This window comes from Halichoerus grypus, chromosome 7 (genome assembly GCF_964656455.1).
Source record: "Halichoerus grypus chromosome 7, mHalGry1.hap1.1, whole genome shotgun sequence".
In the NCBI taxonomy this organism is placed as follows: Eukaryota; Metazoa; Chordata; class Mammalia; order Carnivora; family Phocidae; genus Halichoerus; species Halichoerus grypus.
The window spans coordinates 17956522-17974293 of NC_135718.1; the positions used below are offsets into that span (position 1 = coordinate 17956522).

At 46.6% G+C, this 17772-nt stretch overlaps 2 protein-coding genes across 3 annotated transcripts in view; one reads left to right on the forward strand and one right to left on the reverse strand.

Moving 5' to 3' along the window:
* The window catches only part of ACSL5 (acyl-CoA synthetase long chain family member 5), a 47225-nt gene extending 46637 nt beyond the window's left edge, over positions 1-588 (reverse strand). The window contains exon 1 of one of the 2 annotated variants that reach the window (XM_078077101.1): positions 452-588. In XM_078077101.1, the coding sequence (XP_077933227.1) occupies positions 452-572 (121 nt within the window). In that variant the 5' untranslated portion in view covers positions 573-588. Of the gene's footprint in view, positions 1-74; positions 230-451 lie in introns of those variants that run through there. The other variant, XM_078077102.1, reaches the window with a different exon arrangement.
* Positions 589-6895: 6307 nt separating this feature from the next.
* The window catches only part of LOC118525817 (guanylate cyclase 2G-like), a 39202-nt gene continuing 28325 nt past the window's right edge, over positions 6896-17772 (forward strand). Inside the window, 5 exon segments of the mRNA XM_078076908.1 lie at positions 6896-7024; positions 8515-8863; positions 10584-10693; positions 13338-13490; positions 13492-13524. Coding sequence (XP_077933034.1) covers positions 6896-7024; positions 8515-8863; positions 10584-10693; positions 13338-13490; positions 13492-13524 — 774 coding nt within the window.

The window sequence follows — 17772 nt, forward strand, 5'->3', positions numbered from 1 at the left end:
GTATCTCATTTAATCTCACCACGAAGAAGTTATTATTCCACAGAAGAAAACGTAAGAGAGGCCAATTAGCTTACCCAAGGCATGGAGCTCAGAGCTGGCAGAGTCTCAGAGTCAGATTTTGAGTTGCAGTAGCCTTGAGTCCAGAGCTTAAGAGTGTATCTATGAGTACGATCCATTCTATGAACCCCTTGCCATCTGGGGCTCTTTCACTGGCCTCTCAAAGAAAACGAATCGTTGCCTTAAAGGAAGCAGGACACAAGACCAGCCATATGGATCTGATGCCAAGGGTGGAGCAACAGCTACCTTTTCCCTCCTCAGAAGGGCTTTCCCTCTGCCTGGATATCCTTCCTGCCGCTGAGATCATTTCCTACACAGAGCCTCACTTCACTAAACTAGAGGGGGCCAATGCACCCTAGATCCAGCTGCGCAACCCTCAGACCGGTCTGCTTACTTGTCTGCTGTGCCCCCAGTGCCCACGGCTCCTGCTGGGCGCCGCTGTCAATCCTGCACCATGGGACTTCCCAACACGTGTAGGGGAAGCTGGCCCCCAGCTCGGGGCTAGAGCAGCTCATTCTTCCTCATCTAGGGTCATGGACAGCAACAGCTTGGGCACCCAGGTTCTTGAGGCCACTTGCTCATTCATTGTGGGAAGGAAGTGTTACTCAAGCACGAGCACTTGGTTGACGAGAATAGTGTTTGCACAGATTGCAATACAAAGTTTTCCCTATCCCCAGGTATGCCACACCCCCCCTCCCAACACACACAGAGCAAATTGCCTTGTAGACTTAGATCTGAACTTTCCAACAGCACACAGATGGGCCACGACATAGTGACCCTCAGCCCTCACAGTGGCTGGGTATGCTTGTGAACAGCCTCATCCAGGGCAGTGCTCATATAAATACTCTTACTCCCAGGTTCATGATGTCAACAAGGTTGGGACACAGTGAAAACAGGCAACTTGCTCCTTTGTCAGCAAGAGCTTTCCAAGAGCATTTAAGAATCAGACGGAAAGTGGAAAGATCTCTGAAAGAGGAGTCAGCTCTAACTTCCCAGAGCCCTTAACCACCCCATAAAGATCATCACTATTTCCCAGCAGGTTAGAAAGTAGCTCAGAGAGAAGACTAAGATCTGCACTGCCCAATACTCTAACCAGGAGCCACATACGGCTACTGAGCACTGGAAAGGGGGCAAGTCCACATTTAGATGTATACAATACACACACCAAAGTTTGGAGACTTAGCATGAAGAAAATAGCATCACATCTCAGTTTTTAAAATCCTGATTACTTGTTGAAGGATAATATCTAGGATACACTAGGTAAGTAATTCTCCTTGCTCCTTTTCCTCTTATAAATAGGTCTGCTGAAAATTTTGAAATTATGTATGTGACTTGCATTGTATTTTTCTTGGGCAACACTGATTTAGACCAAAGGTCCTCGGCCTTAATGCCTCTAGAATGTAAACAAAAGGTGGTGTCATCCAGGGACGGCAGAGAACATGTCATAAGTGCTCTGGAAGATCTTGAAGACAGCAAGGTCTTCTACCTGAACCTCTGGTTTCCCTAGCATCCATTCAACAGAGGTCATGACCTTGACTGAGGCAACAGGCCCATATTATAAAACTGCTATAATTCCCTGGCTGGTGTTCCATGCCAGGCAGCACACTGTGTGTTCTAGCTCCATCTGTTACTCCATCTAATCCCCACGTGAGCCCATCAGGGTAATTAGACATAAGGAAACCGAGGTTTAGACACTGCACAACGTGTCCAAGTCAGCTTAAATCTCATTCCAAACCGGTGCTCCCAACCCTCTTGCTACGCTACCTCCTCCAAGAGAGTGAGTGAGGAACCGTGGAGGTGGGCATCAGTACTTTGGGGGGCAGGCCAACACCTCCCCCCTCACCAAGCCCTTAAGGACACGGTCCTCTGCTTTGCAGTCTTGGTTCCCTGGGCTCGCAGCACAAGAGCACAACCCTCAGTGCCTGGCTAGAGAGCTATTTGGGAACTTTTCACATGAGTGGAGCGGAAATACCAGGAAGTGGGAGGAGTTCTGGTCTCTCCAGACAAGAAGCTGAAAAGGGTGGAGGAGTCAGAAGGGACATCCTGCCTCTCTTTAGAAGGCTACACACCAGAGAGAAGCTGCTCAGACAACAAGCCTAGTGCCACACAGGCCCCTGATGGGATGGAGAAGCAGATCATGCTCATGGGTTAAAAGTATATACTCACCAGAGAAAGATGTATCAAGGCAAGGACACTTTGTTTGCTCAGTATTTGAGACACTGTGGCAACAAAGGTGTTCTTGGAAAACTTAAAGTGTTATTGAGAGTGGCTTGGGAAGTAATTACATCACTGTTAATCATTTAGTAGCTTTGATTACTGAGCAGACAGCTGCCCCTCCTCCCCTCCACTTTCTGGGTGTTTTTGCTCTTCATGCTAAGGCTTTTTTGAGGGGTCGGGAACAGTAATCTGGGAGACGGGGTCAAAGACCACAAAATAAATATTCAGATCAGAAATATGGCTTTCAGGCTGGACCAACTTGCTAAACTTGAGGTTATACCTGTAGCCAGAAGAAAACTTGAAAGTCTAGATTAGGATCCCTAGATGGTGAGAAGCACCGTTCAGGTGGCAAAGACTCATTCCTGGTGGAAACAGGTGTGAGAAAGAACACATCATAGGCCAGAGGAAGAGTATTTTAGCCTCCCAGGATAAATATCAGGTGTTGAAATACGTTAAGAGGTCATGTCCCCATGAAAGGGGATTGTTGGCCCCTCGCATGAACATTTTCAGAAACAAGATCAGCGTGTCCTCATCAGAAAGCCAAGGCCAGTGCCCCATCCTTGGCCTTGTAGGAGTAGTATCTGCATGGTCACCTAAAGGGATGCCTTTTGGATCCAAGGAATCTGCTTTGCTTCAGTTCTAAGAAACACAGTCTCCCCCCTTTACGCAAGTTCAACCTTTACTCCACTTTCCGTGGCTCTTCATTTACTTACTAGAAGCTTTGTATTCATTGGCCGCATCACCACTATTTGCAAGAGTGGGGAACACAACAGGGAAGTTTGAAGTTCACATGTGGACAGGTAATCGCTGCCTTTGACTTGCTCTTACTTAGGGGAGGGTTAGTATGAGGTGTGATAGATCTTCAGGGATGCTCCCTTTAGGAACCTGTAAACAGGACTTGGAAAGAAACTTGCTGCCATCACCAAACATGGAATACTTGGTTAGTTATGAATCTACCAGAGCCCTAGGGTTTTAGGGCAAGGAGCTGGTAAGGTCAAAGGGCTCTGCCCCCTGCCATTTTTCCACTTCGTCAATAAGAAAACGGAGGCTCAAATCCAGTCCCTTGGCAAAACCTGAGCTTGATGCATTTTCCCAGAACACAGGATGAGATGCGAGAGAGTGTGTGAGGACAGGGGTGATGGTTATCTTTCCCTCAAGGTGATTATGGGCTTATCTTGTACTTCAACACCCTTTTCTGCTTCTGGACAAGTTCAACTCCACACGTTCCAAACCTTTACTTTTCCTCTAAACACGATTAGGCCACAGATTTACAAGCTGAAGGGAGGCAACTGGGGATGGGGGAAGCAGTGGCGGGTGGGGGTGGGGGGAGAGAAGGTAGCTAGAAAAAAAGCCAGAGCTCTTACTAAAGCCCTTCCACCCTGGATCAGCTCAGTTTATCTGATCGTGGATGCTGAGCAGCTGACTCTGTGTCTAGTTCATGGCCCAGGCTGGCCAGCATTGAGGAAGTCATAAATCAGGCAGAAAGGACTCTCCCTGTAATGATCTCTTCAGAAAGCAGAGATGGGCTAAAGTAGTTATGAATCAGAGCACTACCCCGCTGACCTAGGAAACCAAACTCTGTACCTCTGCTGGCCACGTGCAGGCTACTTTTGTTCCAAACCATCCTCGGATGCAACCACAGGGCCTCCCCATCAACCACCACGGCACTGGTAACTTTCAGGCATAAGAATCTCCTAGAAGGGAGGAGGGCTGGAAAAGCAAAGTGGAGAACACTGTGCCCCCTCCCAGCCACCACAGTCCCTACCGAGCCTCCTCAGCTGCTTTTAACCTCAGGCCTTTCCACTCCAGCCAATCAAGTACTTCACACAAAGGGGAGGAGGGGCTGTAACTATGGTAACTCTGTTCCGGATGATGATTGCCATCACCTGGACCACTGCATCTCTGTTGCTCTCCCCCTCTGAGGGCTATGGAGAAATGGAAGGGACTGAGCTCAGCAGAGAATAATTAGAGCCCACAGAGGTAAGCCAAGGGCCTAAGAGGTGTGAGGACTCAGACCACTGTGAGGTTCTCCTGACCTGACCTGAGAGTTCGGGCAGCATGAGCTAAAGCCCATGCTTTTACTCCACGAATGCAAGTCTGTGGGGTTTATTATTAATTAAAACGTTCGCCTTTCTTCTTCATCGCAGACATTAAGACAAAACATGAAAATTAAGTAAAGAGAAGAAGAAACCACCCATATAATTTCCATCATCCAGAGAGAGCAACTTTTAGTGGTTTGGTGTATATAATCTTTGCTATGCAGCCTGTGTGCCTTTTTAAGAAAATAAAAATGGAATACCGTACATGTCTTTTTTAAAAAAAGATTTATTTCTTAGAGAGAGAGACAGAGACAGAGAGAGCGGGGGGAGGGGCAGAAGGAGAAAGAGTCTTAAGCAGACTCCGTGCTGAGTGCAGAGCCCAACGTGGGGCTCGATCTCACGACCATGAGATCATGACCTGAGCCAAGATAGAGTTGGATGCTCAGCTGACTGCGCCACCCAGGGGCCCCAGTTATTGTTGTTTTTATAGTGTGCTTCCTCACTTAAAACATTGTGACTATCTTTCCAAGTCAATAAATGTACATTTAAAATATCATTTGTAGTGACTGCATACTCCTTAATCATATGGAATCATGGCAGCTTATTTATCCAGCCCCCTATTGTTGGACATAAAGTTTGTGTTTAATTTTTTTCAATTAAGATTTTTATTTTAACTGCAGTATAGTTATCACACAGTGTTATATTCATTTCAGGTATACGGTTTGTGTCTAATTTTTGACTGTGGTTAAATTTTATCATATGATCTTATTTATTTAGGTCAAATCCCCCAAATTGGAATTTCTGAGTCAAAAATGCATATGTTCTAAGACTTGGATGCATATTGAAAAACTGCCATCAATTAACTTTCCTATCAGCAGTGTATGTCTGTTTATTAAACTCTCACTAACACTGAATCTCACTGGTATCTTCTTCTGGTTTTGACCATGACCACGTGTGAGTACTTACGGATACAAAAAGTACTGGGGTGCCTGGGTGGCTCGGTTGATTAAGCGGCTTCCTTCGGCTCAGGTCATGGTCTCAGGGTCCTGGGATCGAGTCCTATGTTGGGCTCCATGCTCAGCTCATCCATGTTTCTACCTCTCCTCCGTTTGCCCCAAACCCCGCTCATTGCTCTCTCTCTCTCTCAAATAAGTAAATAAAATCTTTAAAAAAAATAAGAATACAAAAAGTACTCATACTGATTATGATTAATATGAATTTGCATGTTTAAAGGCCCAACACTGTGCTGGATCTGAGGACCCAAGGAGGGACACATGCAGTCACCTTGGCCTCAAAGGCTCTCAGAGAAAGACAACCTATAAATGTAAAAAATCTAAAATTATCTAGAGTGGGAGTATAAGTTTTAAGAAGTTTGTAAATGGGAGGGGGAGGGGGATGCAGAGCATGTAATAAGACATTGTTTCTAGAATCCTCACTTTGGCATTATGACCAGTGCAATGATGTACCCATCAAGGATGCACCTTTATTGAGTTCCCACTAAATGGGAAGCAGCATGCTAAGGAATTATATAATCTCACAATACCTTTACAACATCCTTCTGAGAGGGGGTTTGTCACGTTATTTTGAAATTGAGGAAATCAGGGCACAGGTGTAACTGACTTACCCAAGGCCACATACATCTGGTAACCATCTGAGTCAAAAAGGTCCATGGAACTCTAACTATGGTTAGAGCATGGGAGTCTAGACTCAGATGATTTGCCAGTTTGACACTGAGCTGTCCTAGCAGAGGAGAGAGAGAGTCTGTAGCTCAGTGAAGAACCAGTTATGATGAGTTTGGTTTGGAGAAAAGCCAACCCCTCTAATCCACAGGTTTGGAAATAGCCCTCTGAGGTAGGGGAGACCTAAGGCTCAGGAATCCCATCGGGGTGGGGGGGGTGGGGCTTGCTACTGAAGGAACATAACTAGAGGATGGATAGTCATTGGCTGTTCTTTCCCTCTTCTCACTTCAGACTGTCTCAAAGGTTCTCAAACCTTAGCATATATAAGGATACACGAGGGCCTGTTAAACACAGATCCCCCGGGTAAACCCAAGACCCTGCAGTGGGGCCCTTGAATCTATCCATCTGACCATCAGCAGAGACTGATGTAGGTGGTCCTTAGGTCAAGCTTTGAGAGCCATAGCAAGTTTACTGTGGGGAAATACATAATTCTGAGGTGAGTAGGGGAGGCCAGCTATTTCCCTGCCAGTGGAACCCAGAAGAAAGCCCATGGTAGGGGGAAACTGAACCCTTTATACTGAAGAGCCTTTGCTCAGCTGGTGGCTGGGTCATCTTACCTGGGGATAGCAATGGCTTTCCAAGGGGCCTGCCATCCCTGTAATACTTCATGTAAAGTAGTAGTTCGTATGTAAAATATTACGTATGTAATACTTGACATGTAATTAATCAACAAAGAATTGTCTCTGGCTTTGCCCTGAGCTGTGTAGAGGGAGAGTGAGTGTTTATGCATCAGTAACCTCTCCCTGGGGCCCTAAGCCTGGGTAAGGAGTACAGACCATACCAGCTGTCAGTAAATCCCCTCACAGCCATCAGCTCACTTAATCTAGGAGAATTTCCTGTAAGATGGATTCAGCAGGTGATAATCATCATCATTATGATGATATCAACATCATCAACCATCACTATCATCATCATCACCACCACCACCATCTAACGTGGATGAAATGGTTCTTTGCCCGGGCATTGTGCCAGGCACTGGATCGCTTTCAATCTTCACCATGTCACTTGGGTGAAGATCCCTTTACAGTTTTACCCCCATTTTAGGGACCAGGAAATGAAGGCATAGAGAGGGGAAGTAACATGTCCCAGGTCACACAATTTGTGGTGGAGTTAGAATTCAGCCCAGGCCATCTGCTTACACTCAAGTGGTTCTCTTGATTTTTCCCTTACTAGTGAGGAGGGATTGGGGGTTAGGAGGATGGAGGGGGGTTATGTGACCTTCTCAGGACCATGAAGTTTTATTATTATATTTATTATTATAAATATAATTATATTTATATTTATATAAATAAAATATAATATATTTATTATATTTATTATTATAAATAATAACTATGTATAAATAATAACTATATAACCACTCCATTTCTTTGAGATGTAATTAGACCATGTAATTAGAACAGGTAATATTCTCTTGAAAGAAAGCCTTTCAAATCAATAATTGTTAGTTCACTCACTAACTTGTAGATAGATGTTCACTAACAAACTTTTCGATTGTTTGGACATGGTGCTGTTGTGTGTAGACTCGTACTATTCACTCGAATGTTGTCAGCCACAGAGCTCAGGAAAATTAAGTAGAAAATGAATGTTTTGTTTCAAGCAGAAAAACATCATTTGTGTAGGTTTCCCTTTGGTGTGTGTGATAAATTATTCAGTGATGTTGAGAGTAAATGGGAAAGAGTGAAGTATGACATATTGCAATAAACTGGGGCAAGCAAAGAAGACAATCAAATGACTTGTGTCTGTTTAGTTAATGGGATTAGCTTTGTGGAAGTCCTTGGTATCTTGTCCTCTGAGAGGTGTGGATGCAAGGCAGTAGGAAAGAGCATCATAGCCCTCACTCTCAAAAATACTGCATAACTGTCATTAGTGGCTGCTATCAGATGAAGTTCACACTTGAACTTGGATCTTGGTCTCTTCTGGAATTTTTCTTCTGACACGTTTCTAGCTGTCCAGAGCCTACTCATTCTTCAAAGTCAAGTTCAAATGCCATGGAGTCTTTCTTCACTCCTCCACCCTCACCCCTTGTATCCCTAATTCCCCAATCAGAAGTAATTTTTTACTTTTCTTAATTCCTGTAGGTTTATAGCCTATAAATATTGAAGGGTATATTCAACTCTGAAACTATTTTTATATGTCTTAGCTCCTGTAATAAGTGATCATAAGCTCCTTTAAGAGCAAGTTCTCCAAAGTTGGTTGTAAATAGTAAGCTCCTAATGAAAAGTATTGAGAAGTGAATAAGGAAGAAATCAGTCAATAAATTCTTGCTGTGGTTATTCTTGTCCTTTGAGGTTTTGCATCCTCAAGATGGATCCAAAACATTATCATCAATATTCCAAAAGAGAGGGTTCAGTATGACCCATAGACTTACCAAATTCTAAGTTTACATAGATACCTTATGATAGGGTTTGAGTGTAGTGTAAACTAAATTATGGAAAGACATCCCTTTGGTTCCTTTCAAGATTATTGGCTTGCTGGCCTCAGAGTGGAATATCCCTGTGTTTGACTTCACTGGACAAACTGCAAAACTGGAGGACAACTTCTTACATGACACCCATGTGACACTCGTGTCACCCAGGCACAAAATTGGTGATGTGCTCCAGAGAAGTCTCCAGTACCTGGGCTGGAAACACACTGGGGTGTTTGGAGGTCACTCTGGGACTTCCTCCTGGGATGGAGTGGATGAACTGTGGAAGGTTGTAGAGAATGGACTCAGAACCCATTTCACTATCACTGTCAGTGTGAAATACACCAACAATGACCCAGCCTTCCTTCAAGAGAACCTTAGAAGCATGTCATTGGCTGCCAGAAGTAAGTAGGAAAGAGTCTTCTGTTGCTTATGTTTAGAGAGCCAAGTAAGAAAAGCAGATTGTTCGAAAAAAACCAAAGAACTCTTCATTTTTCTTTTTTTTTTTTTTTTTTTTAGATTTTATTTATTTATTTGAGAGAGAGAGAATGAGAGAGAGAGAACACATGAGAGGGGATAGGGTCAGAGGACAAAGCAGACTCCCTGCCGAGCAGGGAGCCTGATGCGGGACTCGATCCAGGGACTCCAGGATCATGACCTGAGCCGAAGGCAGTCGCTTAACCAACTGAGCCACCCAGGCGCCCCGAACTCTTCATTTTTCTATGGATGTAAGCAGAAAGAAACGGGGTGCAAAATTAATGATACATAAAAGCATCACCAACAACAAAGTCATTTTTTTTTTTAATCTAAAGTGAAATCTCTGATGCTATAGTGTTATGATGCACAGAGTAGGTTCTGGAAGCATCTTCCAGGTGGGCTGGGTCCTTCATTTGGGTTATTGTTTAAAGCATGGGCACTGGAGATAAACAGCCGTGGGTTTGAAACCAGCCTCTGACACTTTCTAGCAGCGTGCTCTTGAGCAAGTCCATTAACCTCTCTGTGCCTCAGATACCTTCCCTGTAAAATGGAGACAATCTTCCTATCTACCTCATAGAATGGTGAGGATTAACTAAAGTCGTGCCTGTTGAGTGCTGAACATAGTAACTGGTCAGCATAAGATAGCAATTATTCTTATTGTGGTACTTAAGAGGCTCTCCTTTCTAGCATGATTTAGTAACTGACTCTTCTGTTCTTCAAATAAGTTAAGCCCTTTATGGCCTTCATGGCTTGGGACTTGGGGACTTGCTGATCCCTTGGCCTGGAGTGCCACCTGCCACCCCACCCACCCCACCCCACCCAGCACTCTTTCTGTGGGTAGCTTCCTCTTATCCTTCCAGATTCAGCCCAGAGCCCACCTTGTCTGAGGGGCCTTTTCTGACTGTCTGATATGGAGCAGTAACCCCCACCCCCCCCACACACATGAATATCAGAGCCTCCTTTCCCGCTCACAAACCAGAACCTTACATGCTCTCTTTAACTCTTCACTTGTATGCTGTGTGACTGTCAGCTCCCTGAGGGCACGGGTCTTCTCTCGTGCCAACTGCTCTATCCTCTGCAACACACAATTGGGACCCAAACAAGCAGACTCTCACTTACTGCATTTAAAAAATAAGTCACTGCTTCAGTTGGGTGTCCTCAAAATGCATGCTGATGTGTTTGGAGGGAAGAAAAGCGGGATGGCCTGTTCCTCCTCCTCGCCCCCCATCCAAACTCAGAAGGTCTGAATGCTCCCGATTCTGGGTCATCTTCGAACTCCTCCTAACTGCTATGTGGCTGATGAGTCACAAGCCAGATCCGTTGCTCTGAGTGCATTAAATGAAGAAACTAGAGCACAGAAGTGGCCACCAATTTTGTTGGCTGTACTTCAGGAGAGACCCGCAGTGAGGATTTTTGGGCTGCAGGGCGAAAGCCGCCAGCCTGTGGACTGTGGACGCGGTTCAGGAAGTGTCCACACTGGGGACGGTTTAGGCATTCCTGTTTCCTCAAGCTTGCTCAAGGAGAGAGAACGTTCAGGTCTCATTTGCTCATTTGGGGTGGCTTCAGGCCACACTTCTTTAAAAAGTGTGTGCGTGTGTGTGTGCACGTGAGCACGTGCCCGTGACTGACTTTGTTTTCTCTTCTTAGTTATCATCCTAATCTGCAGCTCGGAGGATGCAAAAATTATTCTGCTGACTGCAGAGAACCTGGGACTCAGCACAGGAGAATTTGTCTTCATTATTGTGCAGTGGTTGGAGGTGGGTGCTGATAAGCCCTCGGTGACCCCCTCAGCAAGAAGTAACAAGTCAGGGTGCCTGGGTGGCCCCGTCAGTTGAGTGTCCGACTCTTGGTTTTGGCTCAGGTCATGATCTCAGGGTCGTGGGATCGAGCCCCACATTGGGCTCTGTGCTCAGCAGGGAGTCCACTTGAGATTCTCTCTCTCCTTCTCCCTCTGCCCCTCCCCCACTCGCATTCTCTGTTGCTCACTCTCTCTCTCTCAAATAAATAAATAAAATCTTAAAAAAAAAAAAGAATTAACAAGTAGGGAACACTTGCTATGTACCAGATGCATTAGTTCACCGAATACTCACTACTACCTTATGAGCCAGATACCCTTAGGTCCTCATTTTATGATCGGGACACTGAAATGGAGCTCACAGAGTTCTTCTGCATTGTGAGTGAGAGGTCCTGTTGGAGCCCCAGCAAAGGCCTGGAAAGACCAATATACTGGTCCCATAAGGCAATTCTTAGGTGGTTTGGTTCATGTGGTAATGATCGGGATGGCTAGAACGTACCACATACCTCCTCTAAGTTCCTACACGTACACATATCACTTGTCCTGTGCACTCAGTATTCTGAGAGCCCCGTGAGGCAGATATTCCAGCCTCGATTTACACCATCGTGGAACTCGTTTCCAACAACCTTGGAAGGTAGACGTTATTAGCATTTCAGACAAAGAACCGACCGGAGGCTCAGATAACTAAGGTACCTTACCCAAGAGCTCCGAGCTCCCCAGTGGCATAGCTAGTCCTCCACACTGGGTCTTTTGGACACTGGGACTGAGCCCTTCACCCCAATAACTCTGCCTTATGGAGTGCTGACTGGTACCAGGCCCCATCGTGAGCGCTTGATATACTGAAACCCATTTCAGCTCACACCACCCCACGGGGAGGTACTTTTTATTGCCCTCATTTTATCGATGAGGAAACTGAGTCCCTGAGGGCAGAAATAACTTGCCCGAGGCCATGGGACTAGGAGGAGGGAGAGCTAGTATTCAAACCCAAGTAGGCTGGCCTCAGGGTCTGTCCATTTAACCAGCACATCCCACTCGCAGGCTTCTAAAAAATGCCGCGTACACTTAGCTATGGACATGCTGTATAATTTTTATAGCAGATTTATCTTTCTAAAGTGAACTTGGTTTTGTTTTATTTTATTTTTTTAAAGATTTATTTATTTATTTGAGAGAGAGAGCACAAGTGAGGGGAGGGGCAGCAGGAGAGAATCTTCAAGCAGATTCCCTACTGAGCAGAGAGCCTAAGGCAGGGCTCTATCCCGCGACCCATGAGATCATGACCTGAGCCGAAACCAAGAGCTGGACCCTTACTGGACGGAGCCACCCGGGTGCCCCATAAAGTGAGCTTGTTTTATATAATCATGAGCTGAAACAGAGCAAAAGGGAGTAAAGAAAAACGTATAATAATATTCTGGAGTTCTTTTATCTTTTTAACAAGAAGTATTTTGGATTGCCCAAAGTGTCTCAGATTTCTCTGGGCAGCCAGCCGGAATTCTAAACATATGCCAGACTTCCCAGAACGTCCTCCTGCCTCCCTTTGTTATTGCTGGCCACCTTTTCTCTTCGCTTCTATCTCCTCTGCCTGCTGCAGCCAGATGAGGAGAGACTGGGACAGGTCTTAGTACTGGCAGGGAAGCCTTCAACCCCCTCGTCACTTTCTCCCCAAGCCTTGATGATCACGTTCCAACTGGCTTGCAGTGGCAGAAAGCTTATAGAATTAAAAATATACCATACAGGGCGCCTGGGTGGCTCAGTTGGTTAAGCGACTGCCTTCAGCTCAGGTCATGATCCTGGAGTCCCGGGATCGAGTCCCGCATCGGGCTCCCTGCTTGGCAGGGAGTCTGCTTCTCCCTCTGATCCTCCCCCCTCTCATGCTCTCTGTCTCTCATTCTCTCTCTCTCTCAAATAAATAAATAAAATCTTTAAAAAAAATATATATATACCATACAACATCCGTGCAATTGAATTCACGCTGCTTTAAAAAAAGGAATAGCATAAATTCATTCTATAAAATATCCCCAATATAGGCTTCCTATATGGGGAAAAATATCAAGGTGCAGAACAGCAGTATAGTGTTAGTGTGATATTATTTATGTAAAATGCATACACATGCACATACACAGTCCTTTGTACAGGCCTGGAACGGTTGGATACGTCTCGGAACAGACAGGAGGGAGCCGTAGGGAAATCAGGAAAGGCCTGCTGTACTTCATGTATAGATACATACGGTAAGTGGGCATTAATTTCATAATAGTAATAATATAGATAATAACGATCCTAACAAACCACTGAAGCCACAAGCAGAAAATTGAGAATCAACAGTCCTCAATTTTTCAAGCTTTTTGCCACCCATTGGTAGAAGGTAAGCTTTCTGCATCTTAGCTGCTTGACACCCCAGGTAAGCTTTTATTCTTTATTAGTCTTATTTGGCTTCCATCCCACTGCTTCGTGCTGGCTTGAAAATGTGGACCTCACGTGGCAGGCCTTCCAGAGTCATTGTGTTTCTGAGGATTACGAGGAAGAGATTAAAATTTGACATTGTCTTTAAGCAGTTCTGTTGAACAGGGGTATGTCCTACGAATGGCGACATTTATTTCTTTGTGTTTTAGGACAGCTTTTGGAAGGAGGTATTGACAAATCAGAAGGTGACACACTTCCCCACGGTCTACGAGTCAGTGTTTCTCATAGCCCTGGACTCCTATGGAGAAGGCCCTGGAGATGCAGGCTTCTGGAAGCAAGTCTACCAAAGGCTGAGGAGGCCTGCCCTTCTTCAGCACCATTTCCACGGAGGAGCAGGTCTGGCGGGGGGCCTTCCTGCACAGACCCCTGCCCCCTTCTTGGAGGATATTTGTGTTTGGCTCTGATAGTCTCCCTCTTATTTCCCGTCTGCTTGCCCCACACTCCTAACACACACACACACACACACACACACACACACACACACACACCACTTTCTCATCTTCCAGAGCCCACAATAAATAGTAGTCTGATGCCGTCTTGTGAAATCTGCACCCCACCAACACAGAGGAGGACAGAGGTTGCTGGGTGAAATAACAGTGGCCTTTGGAGTTAGAGACCTGGGCTCCCATCCCAGTTCTTTTATTTACTAACTGTGGGCCTTGAGGAGGAATTTCTTAACCTCCCTACACATCTGTCCCTTTACCTGAAAAATGAGACTCCTGAGAACATCTGTCTCTGGGCTGTGGTTTCGAGTACCTAATAAACCAGTGCATGGAAGTGACAGAAGAGATCCCAGTGAACTCAGGCCACATTAATTCCCTTTCCTGGCAGGATGCCAGGACCAGGGGGGATTAGAGATGTGGAGCTAGGACAGGTCAAGGCAAGCAGATGGTGAGCACAGGGAGAAGACAGTCAGGAGAGAGATCAGCAGCCAGTGGTGATCCCTGACTGTGTGGGGTGATGGGGCAAAGTGTCTGATTCCCACAGAGAATTTTTTTTTAAAGATTTTATTTATTTATTTATTTATTTATTTATTTATTTATTTATTTATTTGACAGAGAGGGAACACAAGCAGGGGGAGTGGGAGAGGGAGAAGCAGGCTCCCTGCTGAGCAAGGAGCCCGATGTGGGACTGGATCCCAGGACCCTGGGATCATGACCTGAGCTGAAGGCAGATGCTTAACAGACTGAGCCACCCAGGTGTCCCTCCCACAGAGAATTTTTTATAGAGACACCATTGCCAGAGCTGGAGCTACTCCCAGGGTGGGGCTGATCTGACCTGGAATGTGATGATGGATCACTGATGACAAGGGTTCTATTAGGAACAAGGTGGCCCATTGTGGATCCTAACAAGTAAGATGATCAACTGATAAATATCTGCGGAGTCATCTACTAAGTGTTAGCTCTGTACCAGGTTCTACGGGGAGAACAGTGCCTAGCCCTTAGTAGGCACTTGTATTTTTGTTGACTAAATGAATAGAACATGTAGTGAAGACCTACTATGTGCTTTGGGAGTGGGGAATGGTAGTATGCCTATTGTACCTCATTTAACTATCATACTCACCATGACAGTGGCTTTCTCCTCATTGTGTAAATAAGTGAGGTGAGACTCAGGTTCAGAGAGGTTATGGAACTCACCCCATGTCTCACAGCCAGTACAGCAGCTGGGCCAACCTGGCTCCGAAATCTGCCCTCTTTCAATTAAACCATCCTCCCTCCCACCCAGGGCGTAAAGAGTTGCTCCTAGATCACGTGATCTAATTGGGAAACTGAGGCCCAAAGAGGCAAAGTGTAGTCTGTGATATCCAGGTTTGACAGCACAGGCCCCGGGGAGGTGGGGGCCCTCCTCCCCCCTGGGGGATGATGAAGACCAGGCATGTGTGAGGGGGTGAAGAGGCTGGAGAGAGAGTCCCCTCCCACCCCGCCTTTGTCTCCCTCGCTGAAGGTGAGCCTGCCCTGTGAGACCTGCCTCGTGAGGTCACTGCCAGGATCTTTCCCATCCTGCGCCCTCCCTGATGGGGGTACTGGGCCTGATTCTTGACTATCAGCCTCTAACGATGGGTCCGCCCTCTCTGGCTTTCCTCAAGGAGCCACGCTGCGTGCTGACCTGCTGCCACCACCTTTCTCTACTTCAGTTTTCTCATTTCTAAGACAGAGATCCTTCCTCCTGCCACAGATAGTAATCACAGCCAGAACCAGTCGAGGGCTTACCTTATACCAAGCTGGGTACCGAGAGCTTCTGTGGGCTGGCTCGTTTAATGCCCCTATAACCCATGAGGCAGTCCTATTACTATCTGGATTATATTATACAGGTAAGTAAACCCAGGGCAGAAGAGTTATGTACTTGCCTGAGGGGACAAGGTCATTAGATGGTGGAGCCAGAAATCATACTAAGGCCTGCCTCTCTCTAGGGGCTCAGGTTCTTACTGTTGGGTTAACACTGAGGTGTAGTGCTCATTAAATGCTAGCTATTTATGTTTTCTTTGGCTTATCGCTCACTTAATAAATTAGAGCCTAAACTTTGTCCTGAGACTTAAAGAGGATAACCAAGGCCTGCTCCTTGGGGTTTTCACAGACTCAGCTCACGTGTACTCCATCAACTCCTTTTCCAAGTGGAAATATTAACCAGCTTCCCTCCCTCCTTTTCTTGATGACCCTGAAGCATTTGCTTAAAAAAAAAAGGGAGGTGTGGGGGAGGAGTGTGTCTTCCTGCTCTTGTTTTATCCCCTCTGCCAGATCAATTTATTTCCTCTTTCCTGCCCTTTAAAAATTCCTAATGCTAGAATTAGCGGAGGGTGTGAGGGCCAGCAAGGCCCTTTAAGAGAGCCCAAGGCATGTCCCCTTGGGGTTCTGGGGTGCCTGGGCTTTCCAGGACTCAAGGCTGGAGGCCCCTCACTCCTTCCAAACTGGCTTCTGTTCTCTTCTGTGCTGGAGGACTGGCCCTTAACAGAGTTAGGATACAAGTCTCAGCTTCTTGTATTCATCTCTGCCACACAGTGGCCAGGACCACAGCCACAGAACTAGTTGGTGCTGAAGGTCTTTACACCAATTGAAAAGATGACCTTGGCCAAGGAGGTCGAATTAGGAAATGGAGATCCCATCCCCTCTTGGCACAATGAACACAATTCCCACTGAAAGCAGCAATGTTGGTCATCGCATTTGCTCCAGCCCCTCTGTGCAGACCTTAGCAGGGAGCTGTGCTCAAGCCCCACGTACAGGATGTCAGCACGCATATGCATAGTAAGGCAGCATGGCTGCTGGGAAGAATACGGACCTTGGGGCCCAGTAGGCCTGCCTCTCTTCCTGGCTCTGAAAACTCAGGGGAGTCTGCCTCCCCCCTCTGCTTGTTAAGGAGTGGATGATGGTGCCTCCCTTGCAGGGTCCACTGGGACTAGATGTGTGAAATCACTAGGACTTGCAGTGCTGGGCACAGAGCAGGTGCTTAATAAATGGTCATTTTGTGTCCTGTCCCCAACGGGAACAAATCAACAATAAGTCCTATGTCGGACCATGTGTCCTTAGTCGCAGGTGTGTCCTTTGTGCGTGGTTGAGCGAATCCTAAGCAAGGACAATGAACACACCTGGGCCAGGACGGGCACCATGTCAATGCCAAAACCAGGAGGGAAGGGACTCACTAAGAACAAAGTTTGCAAACTCGTGCCTGGGGCCTGGCATGTCATCTGCCTCATTTTGTCACATCTGATTATTGTAGAGATGCATAAATCTTGGGTTTTATGTGAAATTAGTTAAAAACTGCTTAACTTCTTTTTTTTTAATGTTGGATGGGCTCCCCAGCGTAGGCCTAACGACGTACATCTCCCTGCCCACAGTGGCCTTTGGGCCATGAGAGGACTACCTCTGAACCATCTTCTTTTTCTCACACTCCTCCTTAACCCTTTCTCAGATTCCCTGAAATGGCAAAAACCTCACGGCTGTGAGGTTCCTGGTGGCTGTGAGGCGGGGGTTCTGCTGGTGGGAGCTGGTGGGCTGGCATTTCGAGCCACACGCACCTCTCCCTCCTCCTCATCGTGGGCGTCTTCTCTCTTCCCAGGAATCACCAGCCCCGTGTTTGTAGACTCCCAGGAAGAAAGGCACATGAATTACTCAGTCCATGCCCTACAGAAATCCAGAAACAGGACCCTCTTTCTTCCTTTTCTTCAATATGACAGCTATCAGAAAGTAATCAGGTCCTGGGCAGGACATTTCTCCACATGTAAATGGTGCTACAGGAAGGGACCTGGGAGGGGAGGGTGGTGGGCGGGGAGGGTCCTGCTGGGACCTGGGAGGGGAGGGGGGGGGAGGGTCCTGCTGGGAGGCCAGTTTGGGATTCAGCTCCTGGAACCCACCACACAGGTTGTCTGTAGCTCTCTGAACTCACATGAAGATCAATTTCGGGCCTTTAAAATAAATTTGCCCTTGATGGTGGTCGTGGCTCAGCCACTTCAGATTCCAGTTTAGAACACAGCACCCCCCACCGCCCCAAGTGCACCTCCACCGGGACCTGGGCCTCCTCTGACACCACAGCCAGGCAGGTCTCAGTGGCCTATGATCTCAGGGAGAAGCCCTGGCCTAGGGGTGATGGGAC